This window comes from Giraffa tippelskirchi, chromosome 3, assembly GCF_054371585.1.
Source record: "Giraffa tippelskirchi isolate mGirTip1 chromosome 3, T2T-mGirTip1v1.2.pri, whole genome shotgun sequence".
Classification (NCBI taxonomy): Eukaryota; Metazoa; Chordata; class Mammalia; order Artiodactyla; family Giraffidae; genus Giraffa; species Giraffa tippelskirchi.
The window spans coordinates 176,743,450-176,765,656 of record NC_137277.1 but is presented as its reverse complement, the minus strand read 5'-3'; the positions used below and the strand labels follow the sequence as shown (position 1 = coordinate 176,765,656).

The following is a 22,207-nucleotide window of genomic DNA, read 5'->3' as shown; positions in this document are numbered from 1 at the left end:
AAGGAAATACAGGAAGTGAGGTCCAGTGTCACTGGGCTTTCTGCCTGGGGACGCTTTTCAGCTGGGGCTCAAGGGAGTGGACGTGAGTGTGAGAAGGCCCAAGCCTTTGCATGTAGCAAAGATTGCTCAGATATAAGAAACCAATGTGCTATTTGCTTTTTTAAGTAGACTGCTCTAACTTTGGACTGTAAAAATACGTAATTCGTCTGAAATGCCCGTGAGACCTTTCCCCTCTCTTTATTCTTTATCGTCCTTTCAGTTTTCTGTGGTTGAAAACACCAAGCAACATGGTCCAGAATCTCAAGGAGAACTCTTACTAGAAGAAGATGAGAGCATTTCTGGGCAGTATTATTTTCTGTCTCAGCTTTCCATCTACTGAGAGCCTCCCTGTCTATTATGGAGAAGAGACAACACACTGAACCCATGGAGTTCTGGATATTAATGGAATATGTGAACATCTCTGCAGGGTTTGCAAAGACCAGGTCGCTGGGCCACCAACATTTTGCAGCATATTTAAGCCCCAAAGGTGGATACCATCAAGGGCAGGCCGGCCAAAGCCATACTGGAGAATGACTCACGCCACAGCAGTCCCCAGACACCCTCCTCCCCATCCCAGAGCAGGGCAGGAAGCAGCTTGAGAAGCTGGAGCAGCACATGGTGGTGGTTGTGGGGGTGGCGGGGTGTGGAGAAGCAGATGGCTAGGTTTACTCTTCTCACACCTCACACACTTTCCCTTCCCGCTACTATAGTTTTCAAATCCTACTTTTTCCTGCCTATCTCTGTGCCCAAAGAAGGTTTCAAGAGCCCCTAACAGCTGCCTCCCAGAACCTGTTGGGCAGGTTGAAGACCCCTGCGAGTGGCGCTGGCCCTGAGGGGCTTCCTCAGAGGGGCTGTCCTGCTACCCTGCCGAGCCTGGAATCACCCCCATGTGTCGTTCAGTTCAGGTGAAGAACTCCGTGCTTCTCCGAGGCAGGGCTCAGAGGCTTCTTCTTCTCTAACACACCATGCCCACACTGGCACTCCCTGCAGGGCCAGGCCTGAAATCAGTTCTTCCGCTCTCCCTGCTGCCCCTTCTGAGGCCTGAGGAGGATCCCGTAAGAGGACATTTCTTATTCCCACCTCTCACTAAAGTCAGCTCAGGAGCACAGTCTTGAGGTCACATACTTGTGGAGGCTCAGTGGCCAGGGGCAAGTTCAGGGACAAAGCAAACCTAATCCTGCATGTTACACTGTGAGCCCTTGCCTGCCACCCCGAGTGTACAGAAATCCCATCCTACCATCAGTGAGGGACTTGCAGGAGAGGGCATCATCGAGGTCTTGGGCGGTTGACGGGTCAATGGTGAAGACACAGTCTTTTCTAGGAAAAATTGAAGACGTAATTAGCAATGCCACAAATAACCAAAACTTGACCCCACCAGAGTGCAGCTTTAAAGAACAGTTATTTTGCAAGTGTATAAATAGTAGGCGAAGTGGGGAGGGACTTCTCTCTTGTCTCTCTGAGAAGGGGATCTAAACTGTGAACTGGGGAGGCTAATGAGGCTCTGTACTGTCTCTGAGGGCCCTTCTCCTCCTCTCTATGGCCTGGCTCCTCTTTCTCCTTGATTCAGAGGAACAGCTGCGGACACGTGGAGGTGAGGCAGCCTCTCGGAGTGAGGCTTCCCAAGAAGTCCACCTAAAGAGGGGCAAGTCCCTTTGGCAAATTAACTCTCTGATGGTCCGTCCTTTCTTCGCCTCCCTCTTCCTCGATGGCTGATGGGAACCTGTCCTTCAAGGATTATATGAGCAAGACTTACTGAGCCTTCTCCGGCCTTGCAAAAGCAGGATGTGCTAAGAATAAATGGCCTGACTCGTGACACAGGGATGAGCCCCAGGAGTAGGTTCTGTGAAAAGCTTTGGGCCCATTTAGTTGGCCATGATGCAGTTCTACTTGGAAATGGCCCTACTCACAAGTTTTTTTTTTCCTTGAAATAATCGTATACTTCCCCCAAGCTCATACACTTAAGTACACCCCATGCCTATTTATCACCACACACAGTATCCCTGTGCACATCTCATTCCTAATCTGTGAAGCCCCTGGACAGTCTCATTTTGCTTTAGAATTTCCCAAGGAACATGCCCCACCCAACCCAGCCATTCCTACCATGTAAATATCTAAGATTTGGGTAGTCCTTAGTTCCCCACACCGTCTGCCCCATCTACCCAGGCACTGGCCTGGAGGTTGGGGTGTTTGGCAGGAACCACCCTCCCTTCCTCACAGGCAGTCTATTTTAGTCAGCACTCCCCACTCCCACTGGACTCTCCTCCAGAGGTAATGAGTGCATCCTGATGGGAAGTAATTCATGCAACCTGACGGGAAGTAATGAATGCATCCTGACAGGAAGTAACGAGTGCAACCTTACGGGAAGAAACAACGAGCTGAAATTAATCCCAATACCATGGCAATGGGCTCTAAATTGGTGAGGCTCTTGAACTTGATTCACAAGGTAAAGAAAGAGCTATCTGTTTCTTGTTCCTTTTTGTATCCTCCATAAAAGTCAGCAAACTTCATTGTAAATCCTGAGTACTCAATAAATACTTTTTTAATTGAAACTGAAATGTCCAACTTGGTGATGGGAAAATTTTGACCCACCTACAATCACCGTAAGGGCACCATAAGAAACTAAAAGAACGTTCCTCTAGTCAAAATCAAAAAGAATATTCTGTTAGCTTGACAGGGGCCACAGTTTACTGGTTTACTTAGAGATTTAACCGGGAAGTTAAGTTTTCTTAAAATCAAATGTCTCTAGTGCTTTGAGAATTTTATTTCTATGAAAGAAAGATAAGGCTTGCTAAAATATTTCCAGCCTCAAACTGATTCAGCCACATGTGACAGAATAAAACTTTAAGGCTTCAATAATCAGTTTGTAAATGTCTGAGAGGGCCCACACATCCTTTGAGAAAAATCTTAAGACTAGCCCATAAGCATTCAAACCAATGCTCCATTACACTTTTTCAAGAAAATCTGCTCTTAAACCAGAAAGATAAAAGTCTGAATGAAAACAACTCTGAGGAATGGTATTCAGGAAGGCTTGCTGGAAGACGTACCATCCAAACAGTATCTTGATCAGGGTTTGGCCAACTACAGCTCTCAGACCAAACTGGGCCTGCCACCTGTTTCTGAACAGCCTGCAAGCTAAGAATGGTTTTTGTCTTTTTAAATGATTGAAAAAGAAATCAGAAGAAAAACGTTATTTCATGACATGTGAAAATTGTATGAAATTCAAATTTCAGCATACAGAAACGAAGCTTTATCAAAACATCGTCAAGCTTTTAGGATACGATGGCAGAGTTGAGCTGGGTACTTTTGGCAGGGGCTGTGCGCTACAATATCTGTCTGACCCTTAGCAGAAAGTGTGCTGATCTCTGTTTTAGATCAAGTCAAAGTGTTAGTTGCTCAGTTGTGTCCAACTCTTTGTGGACATGTGGACTGTCCCATGGACTGTATCCTGCCAGGCTTCTCTGTCCATGGGATTTCCCAGGCAAGAATACTGGAATGGGTTGCCATTTCCTTCAGTGTTTCCCAAATAAGTGTTTCAATTTTTTTAAAGGTCTTATAATTAAATCAGTTTGGTAAATGCTGAGCCGATTTTTTAATTGGAGAACTTCTCAAAGCCTTCAACATGATAGAATCACATAATCCTTGCCAGACTCATTTGATCTTGGTACTTATTTTGTGGCAGAGAATCTCCCAGATTTGAGGGGTGATAAATGCACCCGTGAGACACCTGTCACAGTGGAATCTTGTCATACAGGGCCTCATCACCAAGCCTACCCCATGGGACACCGCAAGAAGTCAACAAAATGGCTACGCTATTCACTGCAGGGAAGCCAGTGAGGGCCTTGCTCATCTGCTCATTCAGTGCCCCTTTCATGAGCACTTATACAACAAGTTTATGCAGTGCAAAGACTCCCTCTTCTTTTCCTGAGCTGATGGTCTGCCTTTTCCTCTCACACATGTGTGAATTTTATCCTTTTTAAGTTACCTTCTTTGCTTTGACTGCTAGGAAACTCAGAAAAAACATGTGTGATCTGTTTCAAGAGAATCTTACTTACAATTTGAACTTTATGAACTAATCTTTATCCTGGGTGTGCCTATTCTCCTATTCATATATTCCTTTTGCCCTGAAACCTGATATAAAAGTTATTCACTGCCTTATGTGTGTATCTGTAAGCGGTCTTAAATCATTAAAATAAAAAAAACAGTGTATAAAAACATACGCACATATATTGAGGGGTTACAACATTCGGAATCATGTGTTGAGGGGGTGCTGGAAGAAAAGAGAGACAGGCAGTCTAGGCTACTAAGAGAACTAACTTCTAGAGACAGTAAAACTCGGAGAGCTCCCGGCAAGTATTTGCACTGTAGCAGTGGACTCCAAACTTGCTCTCTCACTATGGAAAATTGGGAGAAGCAAGGGAACAGTGAGTGACCCTGACAAACCCCAGTCCTCAGTGCTGAGAGCCAGCGATTTAATCTGTTGTCATCGCCACAATTACGACTCGGCCACGATGTGGTGCAGGAGGGCTCCTCCTGGTTGCGGGCCACAGCGGCTGCGAGCTGCTGGCCTCGGCCCTGGGAGCCCGGCCCTGCAGGGGCGGTGCTCCGCGCAGCTGTTACACTCAGTTAACATGCTTGGGATTGTACTGGCTCCTCTTCTGGAAGCCTTTGGTCTCACAACCTGCAGGGAGCAGCCTGGCCTGCCAGTTTTTAGAACCTGTGAGACCAAATATTTAAAGAGTTCCGCAACAATGGTTAGAAAGAAACTAACCCTGACCCACAGAAAATCAAGTGCCAGGTGGGGGAGGGAGAGAACGAGGGCTCCAGTGCATGAGGCTGCAGAAACCCAATCCGGAGCTGGGTTATGTAACCAGCTTCTGAAGGCACGTGACTCAAGGGCTTAGACGAACTTTTTAAAGTGACAGAAAACCTCGAAGACGGTTTTGCTCAAAGCCATTGGTCCCGGAAAAGAACACATGAAGAATAACTAGAAGCCTTCTGCAATCTCTTACGACCTGGCCAAGGATCCCAGGAAACAACAGAAGCATAGAAAGGACCTCTGCTCCTCTGTCACTCCATGCTCTTCCTCTGACCTTAAGTCCTGTTCCTCCTCAAGGCACCCATTGCTCTGCCTCCTTGCAGCTGGAAGCAGCTGTCCAGTCTCCACGGCAACACTTACTCACCACGTTGTCACCGTTTACCTTCCTGGATCCGGGCCGTGGCCCCTACCACATCACAGAAATTGCTCTCCCCAAGGTCATGGTTGCTGCCAGATTAATCATCTTAGAGCATGAGTCCGGTCAAAAACCTTCATCAACTCCTTACTGAGGGAAAGAGAAATGTAGCTTAGAATTCAAAGCCTTTCATGACATAGCCCCCATCCGTATTTTTCTAATCAGATTGCATACTCCCAACGTGCACCTTACGTGCCAACCTTTTCTCTACACTTTCTGGTCCCTCAGATACTGGTGGTGAAGTTCCTAACATTAGGACATTTATCCCACCAGTCTCCAACACCTAAGACCTACCTAGCTTTTAAAGGCCTGGCTGTAATGCTCTGGTTTTTTTTTTTCCAGGGAACCTTTGTGGCTCCAGAGAGTGGAAGTCACCTCCCCCACAGCTGCCCTGCCCAAGCCTGCAACCCGGACCAATCCTACAGCACTGACCACTACACCCAGCATGCTGGGGGTTACTTATGGATGCGTGTCTCAGCACTGTGACAAGGCTGGGATCTCCTTAAGGTCTGGCTCTGACACTGACCGACCTGTGGATCTCTTCCAGCACACTGAAGGCACACATGTAATGAATAGCTGATGGATAAGTGAATGAAAAAAAATGACCAAAAGGGCTCCCTTGAGCACTTTTCCATTCAGTTTTGCCACTGTGTCTTGGGAAATACATTTAGGATTAGAACTCATGACCTCCTGGCGTCCAACCCTGTGGTCACACCACAGTTGTTATTGTTTCCAAGGGTGTCCTTTTCTGTCTTCATCCCATCTTCTTTTCTCATAAAACAGTGTTTTACAAACTGCGGTTCAGGGACCATTTCCAGACTAACAAAATTTATAGAGGCCCTCCTCTGTCCGTGCCTCTGGGTTTGTCTCCTTGCTAGCAAGCAATTCTGGTGAGGAAGATCTGGGTCAATGATGGTGAATGGATGGAAAGGGATGGAAAATATTTAAGAAATAACCTTAAAGGGATAAAGAGTACAATTTTTACTCACTTTCTTGGATTAGGTGGGACAGCAAGGAGATCAAACCAGTCAATTCTAAAGGAAATCAACCCTGAATATTCATCTAAAGGACTGATGTTGAAACTGAAGCTCCAATACTTTGGCCACCTGATTCAAAGAGCCGATTCATTGGAAAAGACCCTGATGCTGGGAAAGATTAAGGTAGGAGGAGAAGGGGACGAAAGAAGATGAGACTGTTGGATAGCATCACTGATTCAATGGACATGAGTTTGAGCAAACTCTGAGAGTTGGTGATGGACAGGGAAGACTGGTGTGTTGCAGTCCCTGGGGTCACAAAGTCAGACATGACTCAGTGACTGAAAAACAACAACAGAGTTTATATAGAAACCAGAAAATTTTATGTAAATTGGAGCAGGAAAAATAACTAAGGAGTTGAAGCACTTCACTATGATAATGCATCTCTATGGAGCATCACGTACAGAGTCCAGCCAGATGAGTGCTAGGATGAACCAGTCAAGTCAGATGCTGAATTCATCCAAGCTTCCACTTTACACTGATTTTCCTCTGGGACAGCCGGATTTCTCCTGTCAAAAGCAAAGGGAGCTGGGAGCACCATTCAAACCTAAATCAGCCCCACTAAGTACAGTGGGGCTGGACCTTTTATTTTTTTGTGATGGCAGCTGCAGATATGTTAATACTCTTTCACTCACGACTACTACCACAGCAGATGCTAAAAAGCCGGACACAAATCACAGATTTTTCAGAACAGAAAAAGACTAAGGACTATTTAAAGCAGAAAGAGATCTTGGTTCATCTGTCCCTCCACTCCCCTCAAGTGATGAAATGACACATACGAGGCCATAGTGTTAAGGGTTAGTCACTCAGTCGTGTCTGACTCATTGTGATCCCATGAACTGTAGCCTGCCAGACTCCTCTGTCCATGGAATTTTCCAGGCATGAATACTGGAGTGGGTCCATTCCCTTTGCCAGGGGATCTTCCCGACCCAGGAATCGAACCTGGGTCTCCTGCATTGCAGGCAGATTCTTTACTGTCGGAGCCACTAGGGAAGTCCATCAGGCCATCAGTTCAATTCAGTTCAGTTGCTCAGTCGTGTCTGACTCTTTGCGACCCCATGAACCGCAGCACGCCAGGCCTCCCTGTCCATTACCAACTCGCAGAGTCCACCCAAACCTATGTCCATTGAGTCGGTGATGCCATCCAACCATCTCATCCTCTGGCGTCCCCTTCTTCTCCTGCCCTCATCTTTCCCATCATCAGGGTCTTTTCCAATGAGTCAGCTCTTCTTATTAGGTGGCCAAAGTATTGGAGTTTTAGCTTCAACATCAGTCCTTCCAATGAACATCCAGGACTGATCTCCTTTAGGATGGAATGGTTGGATCTCCTTGCAGTCCAAGGGACTCTCAAGAGTCTTCTCCAACACCACAGTTCAAAAGCATCAATTCTTTTGCGCTCAGCTTTCTTTGTAGTCCAACTCTCACATCCATACGTGGCCACTGGAAAAATCATAGCCTTGCCGGGAGAAATATCAATAATCTCAGATATGCAGATGACACCACTCTTATGGCAGAAAGTGAAGAGGAACTAAAAAGCCTCTTGATGAAAGTGAAAGAGAGTGAAAAAATTGGCTTAAAGCTCAACATTCAGAAAACTAAGATCACGGCATCTGGTCCCATCACTTCATGGCACATAGATGGGCAAATGGTGAAAACAGTGTCAGACTTTATTTTTCTGGGCTCCAAAATCACTGCAGATGGTGATTGCAGCCATGAAATTAAAAGACGCTTACTCCTTGGAAGGAAAGTTATGACCAACCTAGATAGCATATTAAAAAGCAGAGACATTACTTTGTCAACAAAGGTCCATCTAGTCAAGGTTATGGTTTTTCCTGTAGTCATGTATGGATGTGAGAGTTGGACGGTGAAGAAAGCTGAGTGCCAAAGAATTGATGCTTTTGAACTGTGGTGTTGGAGAAGACTCTTGAGAGTCCCTTGGATTGCAAGGAGATCCAACCAGTCCATCCTAAAGGAGATCAGTCCTGGGTGTTCATTGGAAGGACTGATGTTGAAGCTGAAACTCCAGTACTTTGGCCGCCTCATGCAAAGAGTTGACTCACTGGAAAAGACCCTGATGCTGGGAAGGATTGAGGCTGAGAAGGGGACGACAGGGAGGAGATGGCTGGATGGCATCACCGACTCTATGGACATGAGTTTGGGTAAACTCCAGGAGTTGGTGATGGACCAGGAGGCCTGGCGTGCTGTGAGCACAGAGTCGGACATGGGGTCGCAAAGAGTCGGACATGACTGAGCGACTGAACTGAACTGACTAGACGGACCTTTGTTGGCAAAGTAATGTCTCTGCTTTTTAATATGCTGTCTAGGTTAGTCATAACTTTTCTTCCATAAAGAAAGCGTGCAGTGCTCTGACCATCTGTTCACCCACCTAGAGGGTTTTAATCTAGGGTCCACAGAAGGTCTACCTCAAGCTTTAGCAAAATCCTGGACCACGTGAATGTAGTTGTTAGGTTACTTTCCAAAGAACTGTGATATGATAAGAACCAGATCCGAAATGACTGAAATGGTCTCCATTGTTGCATTTGTTTACTCACCCATTCAATGAACCTCTCGCCATTCTGTGCTTCTTTTATATCTCAAAAACCCAACACCCCTGGAGCAGACGAGGCTAGCCTGGTACCCTGGGAGCCAGAGGTCACGGCACAGGCCAGGAAAGCCATGGTTTAATCTTAGAGAATTTATGGATTCACGTTGATGTATGGCAGAAACCTACACAATATTGTAAAGCAATTTTCCGCCAATTAACAATAAAGAAAAAAAATTTTTTAAACCTTAGAGAAGATGTTAAAATTAACTTTCTTCTCATTTTTCATTCTGAAAAATGTAAAACTTTCAGGAAAGTTTAAAGAATAGTAAAATTAACATCCATATACCTCTCATTAAGACTCATCAAATGTCAATACTTTGACGTATTTCTTTTACCTTCCTCCTCCCTCTGTCCCTCTTTTCATATACTTAGCTTTTCTTAAACATTTGAACTATTTTAAATTATGTAGTACAGAGCATGAAACTTTACCCCTCTATCCTTCTGCATGTGTCTTCTAAGAATAAAGGCATTCTTTTGCAGAACCACAGTACTACCATCACAGTTAAGATGAATAGTACTTCCCTATATTCCATCTACAGATCATATTTAAATGTCTTCAGTTGTCTCACAAAGGCTCTTTAGCTTTTTGTATTCCTCCTGATCTGGGCTCTAATCAAGGTTTGCACAGTGTTTGGTAGTCATGTCTCTTTAGTTTGTTTAGTGTATATGAATCTCTCTTTTTTTTTCTTATAACACTGCCTTTTTTTTTTTTTTTTTGAAGAGTCCAGGCCAGTTGTTTTGTAGAATGTCTCATGTTCTAGATTTATCAGCTTGTTTCCTTATGGAAGGAGGAAGAGAGGAAAGGACAGAAATAAATCAAATGTGGCAAAACTAATCTCTAAATTTCCAACAAATAGAAAGTTACGTTTTAAGTCTTGACTAGATTCAGGGGGAACTTCTGCCATGAACCCTTCACAAGTGACAGCGTGCTTCATACTGCAATCCTTCAGAAGGTACAAGCTGTCAGGGTGCCAGATTTGATCTGCTAAGGTGCTAAGAACCAGATTGTTCTGGCTCCCTTTTACTCTTTATTAGTTAATAACTAATCTGTGGAATAAATTTTTTAGATCATGTGAATATCCTATTCGGAAACAACTTTTCCCGGCTTCCCTGGTGGCTCAGTGGTAAAGAATCCACCTACAAATGCAGGAGACATGGGTTCAATCCCTGCGTGGGTAAGATCCCATGGAGAAGGGAATGGAAACCCACTCCAGTATTCTTGGTTGGAGAATTCCATGGACAGAGGAGCCTGGTGGGTGACAGTCCATGGGGTTGCAAAAGAGTCAGACATGACTTAGCAACTAAACAACAAAAACAACAATTAGAGAAAGGTTCAAATAACCTTTCAGCCAATGATTTTAGCTTCCACTGATGAATTTTGCCTGAATCAATCATAGCTTTGCAAGCTGTAAAATGGTGCTTTTCTCTAACCCCATGATACCTTCTGTATTATTAGCAGACACACTGCTGTCAAGAGCTTTTCCTGCTCTGCTCCCTACTTTTTTGTTTGTTTCTGGTTTCTCTTTGAGTATTATTACAGATGCGCCGACTTTAAAAAAATGATATGAAGTATAATCCATTACCATTCTTTCTAATACTCAAATTGTCCCAAACTAGGCTGGTGGAAGCCCTTCCAGTGATCTCTATGTGCTTGTGATGTGTCTCCTTAAGTCTTCCAGCACTTCTATGCTTTTTGGCACAGTAAATATTTCAGGCTCATCTTGTACATTTCCTGCCCCAGACTAATAATCAGCATGTCCCTAAGGAGGAGAATGAATGGTATTTAGAAACCAAGATAGGGTCCTAAAGATTGCTATGCTCATTATTACCTGACCCTTTTAAAGAGCAGAATTAGAAAATACTGAATTAAGTCAGGTGAAATTTGTGATATTTGACTACTTATGACTTAAAACTGGTAGTTTCCTGTGGTAAAACCTAGTATACTGTTTCAGTCATATTTATACCTCCGACTGGACTCTAGTACTACAGAGTTCTTCCTCATCTTCTCCCATTCCATATTTATATTTTTATTCTCCTGCTGAGAACCTCAGCTCCCCATGGCTTCAATATTCAAAACAGTTTCAGAATTACAATCCCAATATCTGCCAGCAACAAAGTATCTGTTAAGTTTAAGATTTCTTTGGAGTTTTATCCTCAGAATATAGGCACTAAGGAGGTCAAAAGCACAGTGCCCAAAAGTTAATTTTTTCTCTGTGTGGTGATGCCATATATTTGATAAACATTAGGACCATTTATTATTGTCTTATGTCAATTTTAGATATTTTGCTTTTGTTGCTGTTCAGTCACTAAGTTGTGCCCGACTTTCTTTACTAAATGGTTGATGCCTATGTATACTTGCAGCTCTTTTCATAAATTTTCACTTATTTTGTGTCAAGAACAAATTGAAGTTGTAGGAACCAGTAGAATGTCAATGTGAAGCTATCAGAGGTTAACAGAAAGAAGGCCAGAATTCCTTCATTCATTGTTTATGGGCATTTACTACTCTAGGTGTCTGGGACACATTTGAGAACAAAGAATCTTACCCACTTACATTCTAGTGGGGGAGGGGGCTGCAGAAAATAAACAGTATTGTCATTAAGTGTGATGGAGGTTAAAAAAAAAAAAAGAACATTAGAACAGAGTAAGGAGGACTGGAAGTGCTGATAACAATTATAAATAGGATAGTCAGCACAGGCTTCAAAAGAGATGGTGACATTTGAAGATGACTTGAAGGAGGTGAGGAGTGAGCCACAGACTTCACATAAGGAGGAAGAAAGACTTGGGCAAAAGGAAGAGCTAGTGCAAAGGCCTGGAAGCCACCAATTAGTTTATCTGAAAGCCCTGAACTACTGGGCACAATTCAACCAAAACAGTTGATGTGTAGATCAGGAATGGCTCAGCCTCTTCGCTCTTTCACTTCCTGTCCAAGAAGTCTAAAACCCAGGCTTGCGGGTGTTCAGAACGCAGCTCTGCACAGCTAAGGGAGCAACAAGAACAGCTCAGTTCCACTGGGTCCAGAAAGTCTTTCTACCAGAAATGCTTGCTGAACATCTCATTCTCTTCTTTGACCTCTGGTAGTAGAGCTTTCTTATAATCCAGATTTAAAATATCACATTGGGGTTACTTTAAAACAGAGAGGAAAACAGTGATTGATACATAATAAGTTTTAAAATCAGACAAAATGAAGTAGCAGTAAGCTTACAGGAAGTGCTCTCACAGGGGGATCAAATATCTAAGCTCCTAAATATAAGGTTAAGAGTTTAGGCATGAAAAGTTCTCCTATGTGTAAAATGTATCTGACGTCTTCAGCTCAAGACACAGGAAATCTCACTCTCATTAAAAATGCTTTTTCCTCCCCCTACATCTCCTAGAAATCATCTCGTGAGAGGTGATTTTTCACTCTCCTTTTATGGATGGGAAACTGAGGCTCAGAGAGATAAAGTAACTTGCAAACATCACAGAACTGCAGAACTTTAACTTAATGGAACAAGAATTCAAAAAAGAAGGTGTTAAAAGAAGTTAATTAGACCAACAAGTTTGATTTCAAATGGAAGCTGAAATCTCTTCGAGTCACCCTTAGTTCCATAGTTTAACTTAAGATTTAAACACCCCAGAAGCATTTTGGCAGAACCAATGATTACCCCAAATTTCTTTGAGAAACGTTTCTCTATGGTTGATTAAATTGACAATGACTTCATTTTTAGGTACCAAATCAAAATGTGACAACTTTTTACCCTCCGCCTGAAAATCCACATACAGAGTTCTGACATCAAGTTATTCAAAATGAATATTCTTTAGTATGCCAGAGAAAGTCATGTTCTAAGTATCCAAAAGCAGGAAAAAGTAGCCAAAGAGTAACATAAAGTATACTACTTTAAAATACTACTCTTTTAAATTTGGCTTTGCAATGTCCAGAAAATCCATAGTTAATATATTAAAATAAAACAGAAAATATAAACCAAATTTTAATATGACTTTATTAGCAACTTAAGCACAATGGTAAAGGCCAGTATTGGACAGATTTAAATTCTAGTGGACAGAATTAAGAATAGTCACAAAGTCAAGGAATTAACTATGTCTAGACATCTCTCCTAGATTTCTATTTGAGGAACAGTCATCCTTTGAATTCCCAAGCCAGGAATTCAGAACCTGCTGTTGAAAGGATCATCATCCTTAATTCTCAATCCATTTATCAGGCTAAAATGCAAATGTAAGTGGTGAATACATTTCCACAGCACTAGAGCTCCAAAGAGCCTTCTCAGGGAGCATGCTGAGCTAACTGGGGAAGGGTTAAGCCACCCCTATTTTTCAGATCTGAAAACAGTTGTTCTGATATGAGAAGAATCATTACAATGGTGCCAGCTCCCTTCTATAAAAGCTATACACATTTTCTGCACAACTGTATGATTGTTATGGCAACCATAAAAATGGAACTATCATTCTTCAAATTACACACTACCCATACTGGATTACCTACATAGTCTGCTCTTCCGCATCACCCAGAATTTCTTTTCAGAAAGTGCTATGTCTGTCCTATAGATGTTTAGGAGCAAGATAAAGTGGTCTCTTTCAAAGGGAGAGTCCACAACAATGAATCTTTCAAAGGCCTAGTTCTTCAAGAATTCTAGGACTTCCCTGTCAAACCTTTTAATCCCATGGTCACTGGGAGGCCTCAAAATATTTTCCCTGGGAGGCAGGGGAACTGCCTGGAAAATGTATTCCCCTAAATGACTGATTTTATTAAAAGCATGAATAAGAGCACCATGAATGAGCCTTATTAGACCTCGATCAGTTCTGCAAAGTACAGAGAACATTTACTAGAGTCTCAGTTCAGGGAAGTGAGAGATTTAAGAAAACACATACGCATTTTAACTAAATTTACTGTTGAAAATAATAACAACATGAATATAGCAAACTAAAATGTCAAAAGTTTCAGCTGTATTTCATGATGATCAGGGACTCTTTAAAAATTACTTTGGCCAACGTAAGTAGGATTTTGTAATTTTTAACAGAAAAGCGTAATGGGGAAAGCACACTCTAGTCTTGTCTTCTAAATATTAATTTTAGGTCAAAATTCTCTTTCATTGTTCACAGAACTGATTCCACAGTTTGTTTGTTTTTTTTTTCAAAGCAGCCTAGTAATAACTTTCTGGCTAATTTTAATATAGAATACTTAGATTTTGGATGAAAATGTGTTCAAAATACTGTTTGCTCCATAGATTTTCCAAATAAGGCACTAAAATTTATCTAGATTTCCTTTCTCAGAAAACAAAAACAACACCCACAAATTCTCCAGGCAAGTCAAGCTCTAATATAGCACCTCTAGTTACAGTTGGTACTTCTTCAGCCACAGGGTACAGTGAACCATGGAGTGTTCCCTTCTCCATTCCCACCCCAACTTCAGGAGAGGAAAAGCCCCCAAGTGATCCCCAATGACCTCATCCACAGCCTACAATTCTTCCTGCACTTTCAGGGTTCAAGTTATCCAGCATAATTCCTCTATCTCAGCCCAATCCCCATCCTTTAGCCTTTATGACCTTTTGAACTGACCTTGAATTCATAATCCCACCCTCACATCCTACTGAAACAGCTCCCCAGCTGGACCCCAGTCTCCTTCCTCTCTTGCATTCCTGCCTTTCAGATCCTTTAGCATTTGACTACCAGGATAAAGTTCCTAAAACACACTGTTAGATTATGCTCCTTTCTCAAAAATCTGCACTGGCTTCCGGCCATCCTGACATTAACAGTCCTCAGTTTGGCATTCCATATCCTCCATGACCCGGCTACTTTCCCCCTCTTAAGATGACCTATCTTCATTAACACGGTGCCTTAGCAAGCATCCTGGTGGAAAGGACTATCTCTTTCAATTATGTATTTTTCAGTTCCAACAATACTTAGAGTTCAGTTCAGTCGCTCAGTCATGCCTGACTCTTTTGTGACCCGATGCCATGGACTGCAGCACGCCAGGCTTCCCTGTCCATCACCAACTCCTGGAGTTTACTCAAACTCATGTCCATCGAGTTGGGCATGCCATCCAACCATCTTATCCTCTGTCATCCCCTTCTCCTCCCGCCTTCAATCTTTCCCAGCATCAGGGTCTTTTCTAAGGAGTCAGTTTTTCGCATCAGGTGGCCAAAGTATTGGAGGTTCAGGTTCAGCATCAGTCCTTCCAACGGATATTCAGGACTGATTTCCTTTAGGATTGACTGGTTGGATCTAGAACCTAGAGTTCAGGGTCTTGCAAACAGTATATTTAATTAATATTTACCGAACTGAATCTTTAATTGGGCTCCTTCAACTCTAACCACAGGAAAAAAGGCTGGAGCTGTGGTAGAGCTAATACCCCCTTGACTGGAAGTACCATCTATCTGTGAGAGTGGAATCCACTTCAGGTGACACCTAGGGACCTCTAGCTTTGGCCTGAGAATACAACCCTAGACACTTTTCTAGGTTTAGAACCCAAGTCCTTTGCCAAGTCCAAGGCAATGTATCTTAATGCTCACCAGAAAGAAGGAAGGGGCAGTATTTTATCAAGCATAATGTATGCTAGACCTGGGCTAAGCATTATACGTGTTATTATATTTAATCCCCGCCATGACCTCATAAGAAATATAGTAACTGTACGTTCCTTTTAACTTGTAAAGAAAGAAAGGCTCAGAGAATTTAAGTAACTTGCCCAAGAATACATACCTAGTAAGTGGCAGAGTGATGACTCGAGCCAAATTTGTCTCTAAAACCTACATTCTAGTGTTTCATTCCTGTGCTATCAGGGCCATTAACATTTTCAAACTCCTGGGATAGAAAAGTAACCAGTGGCACCATGGCATAAAGGGAGGAGGAAACAAGAGTCGTGGTGGACTGTTAACTGGCTTGACGCTCCCTCTCCCAAACCAATACGTAACCCAAAGCAGGACAAAACTTGATTCTTACCCTTGAATTTGGAATCAGGACAGGAAGGGAGAATGAGAGAAAGAGGAAGGTATGTGAGGGGAGAAGAGGGAGAGAGAAACAAGGCTCCTTCTGGGTGGCTGTGGTAGCTCTTAGTAGCAGCCATCCCCCAGAGGGGCAGGAAGCAAGAGAGGCTGGTGTGAGTTAGGGAAAGCCAGGGTGTAGAGGGCGTGAGGGGCAGAGGTGAAGCAAGAAGGCTTTCTGGGTTTCCTGCCTCATTGCAGTCCCTGGTTCCCTGCCCTTGAATTCTGGGAGTCACCACAGGATCCTTAATACAAATTCGCCTTTCTGCTTAAGTGAGCTCCAGTGGTTTCTGTTATTTGGGACCAAAAGTCTTAATTAATGCAACAGCTGTGGAAAGTTTCCTAGAATGGCTAACTCGTTGTGGCTTTCCCCAAGGCTTTCTCGTTAGCAAGCCATGACAGAATGTTACAGCTGATGCTTCCACGCTGCCCACTCCTGGGAGCACCAGGTGCTGGGAAGCAGAGGGAGGGCATGGCAGGATATCAACATCGAGTTACTATTGTGGGAGGAGTGGAAGTGCCGCACTGTATAGCATACGGGATCTAGTTCCAACCAGGGATTGAACCCATGCCCCCTGCAGTGGAAGCCCAGAGTCTTAACCATTGGACTACCTGGGAAGTCCCTCAAGTTTCTATTTCAAAAACAAATTAATTTTTAGAAGGACTGCTTCTGTAATTCGAATCACACCAAGTACAATGCTATGACATTTTTTTTGGCCAGCAGAGATTTGAAGGAGGCTCTAACTTCTCCTTTCTCAATATGGGGAGGGGAAGCATGCAGCGTTTGTGGTTTTTTGTTTTTTTTTTTGATTTGATGTTTTCTTTGATTGTTTTTTTTAAATGTTTTATCAAGGGTGTGAGTTTTAATGTGGAGACATACGGAGATGGTGGTAAGAGGTTGCTAGGCTGCAGAACTGAATTCAAGTCCAAGCTTTGCCCCTCTCAACCATGTGACCTTGGGCAAGTGACTGCACTCATCTGAGCCACAGTTTCTTCATCGGTCGAATAGGGGTGATTATTGGATAAGAAGTTCATTTGGGTTTTTCTGTACCATCCCAAACTAACTTTTTGGCCAGTCCAATATTTCACATGGTTGTTTTAGTGATTAATAAGGTAATGCTTAAGTATAAAATAATTATATGTATCAAAAAGTACAAAGGATGCAGTCAATAAATTATATTTTGGTATATGTATATTTGCCACATTAACAACAAGGCTAAATGAAAACTTCAAACTTTCTCACATGTTCATTTTCCTTATCCTGGATATTTCTGGCAGAACGTAACGGAGATGATCTATTACTAGGGAACAGATCTTTCTCTTGGTGTGTCCTTGGTGTGTATCAAGCCCCAAGGCGGAGACAACAGGAAAGGGACACCCAATGAATGCCTCCTACGTGCCCAGCACCATGTCAGGTCTGACCAACAGTCAAGATCATGCGGGTGATTTAATATTTTCAAAGTAACTCTGTTTCAAAAAGAAACGATTAAATATGGCTATAGAAAAGGATAATTGAACACACATTTAAAGCATTATTATGCTTGTGGGAACACTCCTATCCTAGGAATTCTAATTACATCTGTAAGACCACAGGAGAACTGTTTAAACAATCACAATTTGAAACTCTGGATTCTCCCACATACAAACTTTGGTATAATTCCACTAGGTCACCTCTCAGGCAAAAAGAACACAGGGCAACTTTACATTTGTACACTCTGAGTGAATATATATAACAAATATGAGTAAATACATGCAACAAAACCATTATACACATAACAGGACCTCTATGCACATCAGTGTCTTCCTCTGAAACCTACAAAGGGACTCCGTACACTTGCTCACATAATGCCACAACTGCTTAAGAGGTTTTTGGAATTCTGTAAGAACTACTTTCTAAGCCAATTCACGAGCTTCACAAGAAAATCAGTTTTACTACTTTATAATTACACTTTTTTTTTTTTGAAGTCGTATTATCCAGCCTGATCACCCACCTGATTTACCACTCTTGGCTTCAAACTGACTTGGCTGTTTCCAAAATTCAAGTGCACTCTCAAAGATGAAGATTTGCCATTGTTGAAAATGTGCCTTAGGCTCTGAAGGCAATTTCCGAAGAGGAGTCCAAAAATGTGTATGGCTCCTTACCCGCTGCCTGCCAGCAGGCTCAAACCCTCCTCATTCTCACAAACATCTTGAGGACCCTACTTCTCTCAAGCTCCCCGTCACAGCCTCTGGCGTGGTAAAGCTCTTTGAAAGGCATGTGTGTATTTAGTGTCCCCACTTTTTCATGTCCCTTCCACTCTTTTGACTATGGTGATGCCACTGAAACAACTCATGAGATAGTCTAAAGACAAAGAAAAGGGCTTGATAAATAAATGCAATGACTTCTGTCCCAGAGCCCAGGGCAGCTCACCCTTGCTTGGCACTTGCCACCACCTATGCCTTCTCTTTTTCTTTAACTCTTCTAACATCCTCCTTTCTGTAGCCCACTCCTCACCTTTTCCTAAGAAGCTTCCACCCTTTAAATGTTGGAGCTCTTCACAGTCCATCACTGGTCCTCTGGCCCTTTTCCGACTATAGGCTTACTAGGTATATTCATTCACTTTGTGGCTTTAACTACTACTTCATGTACCTGAGTAGGTATCTGCAGCCCAGACTCCTTTCATGAGTGCCAGGTTTTTCTTTCTGCCTCTTGGACATCTCTTATTGATTATCCTAGGCACTTAATACCCAAATTTTACTCATCTTCCTCCATCCAAACTTTTTGTTCTGGCCCTCTAACTCACACCCTCAGATTTTCCTGAACTTAACCTAGGCCTAAGGTTACTGACATACAGACATATTCTCCTACTGAGAGGTCTTCTCAGAGGATGTCAGTAACAGTGTTAATTGCCTTTTCCTCTTCCTTTTTAAATAATAATAAGACAAAAGCCTGTGGACATTCTATTCATCCCTCATGATCAAGTTCAAAGATTACCTGGCTTTAAAGTTTCCTCATGCAAAATTAATTACTTTCTCATCTGTGTTCATCTGGTGCCCCTTTAAAAAAATTTAAAATTTTGAGATAATCATTGATTAATACACAATGATAAGAAATAATAGAGAGATGCTATCTTCCTGTTGGGGCTTCCGAGGTGGTTCAGTGGTAAAGAATCCGCCTCCCAATGCAAGAGACGCAAGAGATGTGGGTTCGATGCCTGGGTTGGGAAGATCCTCTGGATGAGGAAATGGCAACTGGCTCCAGTATTCTTGCCTGGAGAGGAAAATTCCATGGACAGAGGAACCTGGCAGGCTACAGTCCATGGGGTCGCAGAGTCGGACAGAACTGGGCACGCACACATCTTCTTTTTATGTGACTTCCAATGGTAAATCTTACAAAATTATAGTACAATACCAAAACCAGGATGTTGACGTTGAGACAGTACACTGATCTTATTTAGATAGCCCATTGGTACCTGTATTCATGAAGTCCTCAAAAATTTCATCATACACGGAGGTTCATGTAAGCACCACCTCAGTCAAGATAAAGAATGCTATCTTATCTCAAGGATGCTTCAAGTTGTCTGTTAATAATAATCATACCCAACTTCCACCAGTCTGCACACCTCAGTCCCTGACAACTACAAACCTATTCTCCATTTTCAAAATGTGTCTTTCCTAAAAAGTGACATCAATAGAATCTTACAGCTATAAACCTTGCAGATTGGCTTTTTCTTAAACTCAGCTTATTTCCTGAAGATTCATGCAATTTTTGTGTATATCAATAGTCCATTCCTTTCTGTTGCTGAGTACCATTCTCTGATGTGAATGTACCACAGCTTGTCTAACCATTCGCCCATGGAAGGAAATCTGAGTTGTTTTCAGTCTGGGACTGTTACAACTAAAGATGCTATGAAAACCTGTGCATAAGTTTTTGTGTGAACAGTAAGTTTTCATTTTTCTGGGATAAATGCCTAGGAATGTAATTACCAGGCTATATGGTGGTTGCATTTAGCTTTTTGAGAAACTGCAAAAAGTGTTTCCAGAGTGGCTGTGCCATTTTACACTTTTACTAGCAGTGTGGGAATGAATCACTTTCTCTGCTTGGAACTTCTCACAGACTTTGGTTTTTGCTTTTACTCTAGCCATTCTGATAGGTAAGTACTGGTATTTTCATTGTAGACTTAATTTGCATTTTCTAGTGGCTAATGAAATTCACCTTAAAAAATATTTATTTATTCATTTGGCTGCACCAGGTCATAGCTGGAACACTCAGGTTCTTTGATCTTTACTGAAGTAGGGAGATCTTTAGTTGCAGCATGCAAACTCTCAGTTATGGCATGTGGGATCTATTTCCCTGACCAGGGATTGAACTCGGGCACCCTGCATTGGCAGCGTGGAGTCTTAGCCACTGGACCAAAGCCAGGGAAGTTCTTAAACATTTTTTTTTTGTTTATGCATTTGCCATAAGAAGCATGTGTCTTCTGCCAATTTTCTAACTGGATTGCTTTTATACTGTTGAGTTTTAAGGGTTCTCTACGTGTTGTAGATACTATTCCTTTGTTGGATATGCGGTTTGCAAATACGTTCTCCCAGTCTAGCTTGTCTTTTCATCTTCTTAACAGAGTCTTTCACAGAAAAACAAACACTTCTAATGTCATTGAGAACCAATTTATCGATCTTTCCTGACATGGACTGTGCTTTCTATGTCAAGTCTAAGCACTCTTTTGAAGTGTGGAAGCACGTGTGCTCAGTTGTGTCTGATTCTTTGCAACCCGTGGACTGAAACCCACCAGGCTCCTCTGTCCATGAGATTTCCCAGGTAAGAATACAGAAGTGGGTTGCCATTTCCTTCTCCAGGGGATCTTCCTGAGCCAGGGATCAAACCCACGTCTTCTGCATTGGTAGGTGGATTCTTTTACCACTGAGCCACCAGGGAAGTGGCAAAGTAGAAGCCATCCCTTTACTAACCTTCTATCATGCAAGTATTCTATACACTTATCTGTGAGTTTTATAGTTTATAATGAAGCCCATTTTCAGTTAATTTTTGCATAAAGCATGAGGTTTAGGTCAAGGATCATTCACTTGTCTATATATGTTCAATTCCTCCAACCAACATCATTTGCTGGAAGGCTATCTCTTCTCCATTGAATTGCTTCTGATTCTCTGTCAAAAATTAATTGGGCATATTTGTGTGGAACTAATCCTGAGCTTTCTATTCGGTTTCATATATCGATGTGCCTATCACTGTAGGTTTTTTGCAGATGATCTTTATCAAGCTGAGAATGTTCTTCTCTTTGTCTAGTTTGCTGAGAGCTTTTGATATGAATGTGTGTTGAATTTTTTCCAAATGCCTTTTCTGTAATAGTTGATGGGATCTTACAATTTTAAATTTTTGTTTATTCTGTTGACATGATAGATTACATGTATTGATTTTTAACAATGGTTTTTAAAAATTTTTATTTATTTATATATTTTTTGGCTGTGCTGGGTCTTCACTGCTGCCCAAGCTTTTCTCGAGTTGTGGCATGCAGGCTTCTCATTGCTGTGAACACGAGCTCTAGAACATAGGTTTCCGCAGTTGCAGTAAAACGGTTCCGTAGTTGTGGTTCCCGAGTTCTAGAGCACATGCTCAATAGTTGAGGTGCGTAGGTTTAGTTGCTCCACGGCACATGGGATCCTCCCAGACCAGCGATTGAACCCATGTCTCCTGTACTGACAGGCAGATTCTTTACCACTGAGCCACCAGGGAAGCCCTTAATAATAATTTTATTGAGATATAATTCACACACCATAAAATTCACTCTTAAAATATACAATTCAAGCTTTGCACGGTTGCAGTACTGCAATCAGTGAGGTTTACTCAAGGCATGACTACTGCTAATTGGAAATAAATCACATGGACACTTCAGAGTTACATAATCATTTCTCTTACCTACCCTCATAATATTTTCATCACCCAAAACAGAAACTCCATGCCCATTAGCACTTACTCCACATCTCCCCTTCCCTATAGCCCCTAGCCACCACTATGTGACTTTCCTATCTGTAGTACACCATGTGACCTTTTATGTCTGGTTCCTATAGCTTGGCATTATGTCTTCAAGTTTCATCCATGTTGCAGCATGTATCTGTACTTCATTTCTTTTCGCGGCCAAAAAATATTCCAATGAATGAATGCCCCACACAGTGTTAATCCGTTTACAGCTGACAGACATTTAGGTTGTTTCCATTTTTCGGCTATTAAGGAAATGCTGTTATGAACATCCACATTTAAGTTTTTGGGTGGATATGTTTCTAATTCTTTAACGGCCAAATTGATGGCTCATTACCTCTATGTTTAACCCTTTG

General features: G+C 42.3%; 1 protein-coding gene across 11 annotated transcripts in view; it reads right to left on the bottom strand.

The window, feature by feature from the left end:
• The window catches only part of DIS3L2 (DIS3 like 3'-5' exoribonuclease 2), a 365,476-nt gene that overhangs the window by 152,551 nt on the left and 190,718 nt on the right, over positions 1-22,207 (bottom strand). For 10 of the 11 annotated variants that reach the window (XR_014080899.1, XR_014080898.1, XM_081585674.1 and 7 more), the window contains one exon: positions 1,277-1,356. Coding sequence is in view for 8 of the 11 variants with exons in the window: in XM_081585674.1 (XP_081441800.1) it covers positions 1,277-1,356 (80 nt within the window). In the remaining 3 variants the exon portion in view is untranslated. Of the gene's footprint in view, positions 1-1,276; positions 1,357-3,083; positions 3,189-4,260; positions 5,361-22,207 lie in introns of those variants that run through there. The other variant, XR_014080900.1, reaches the window with a different exon arrangement.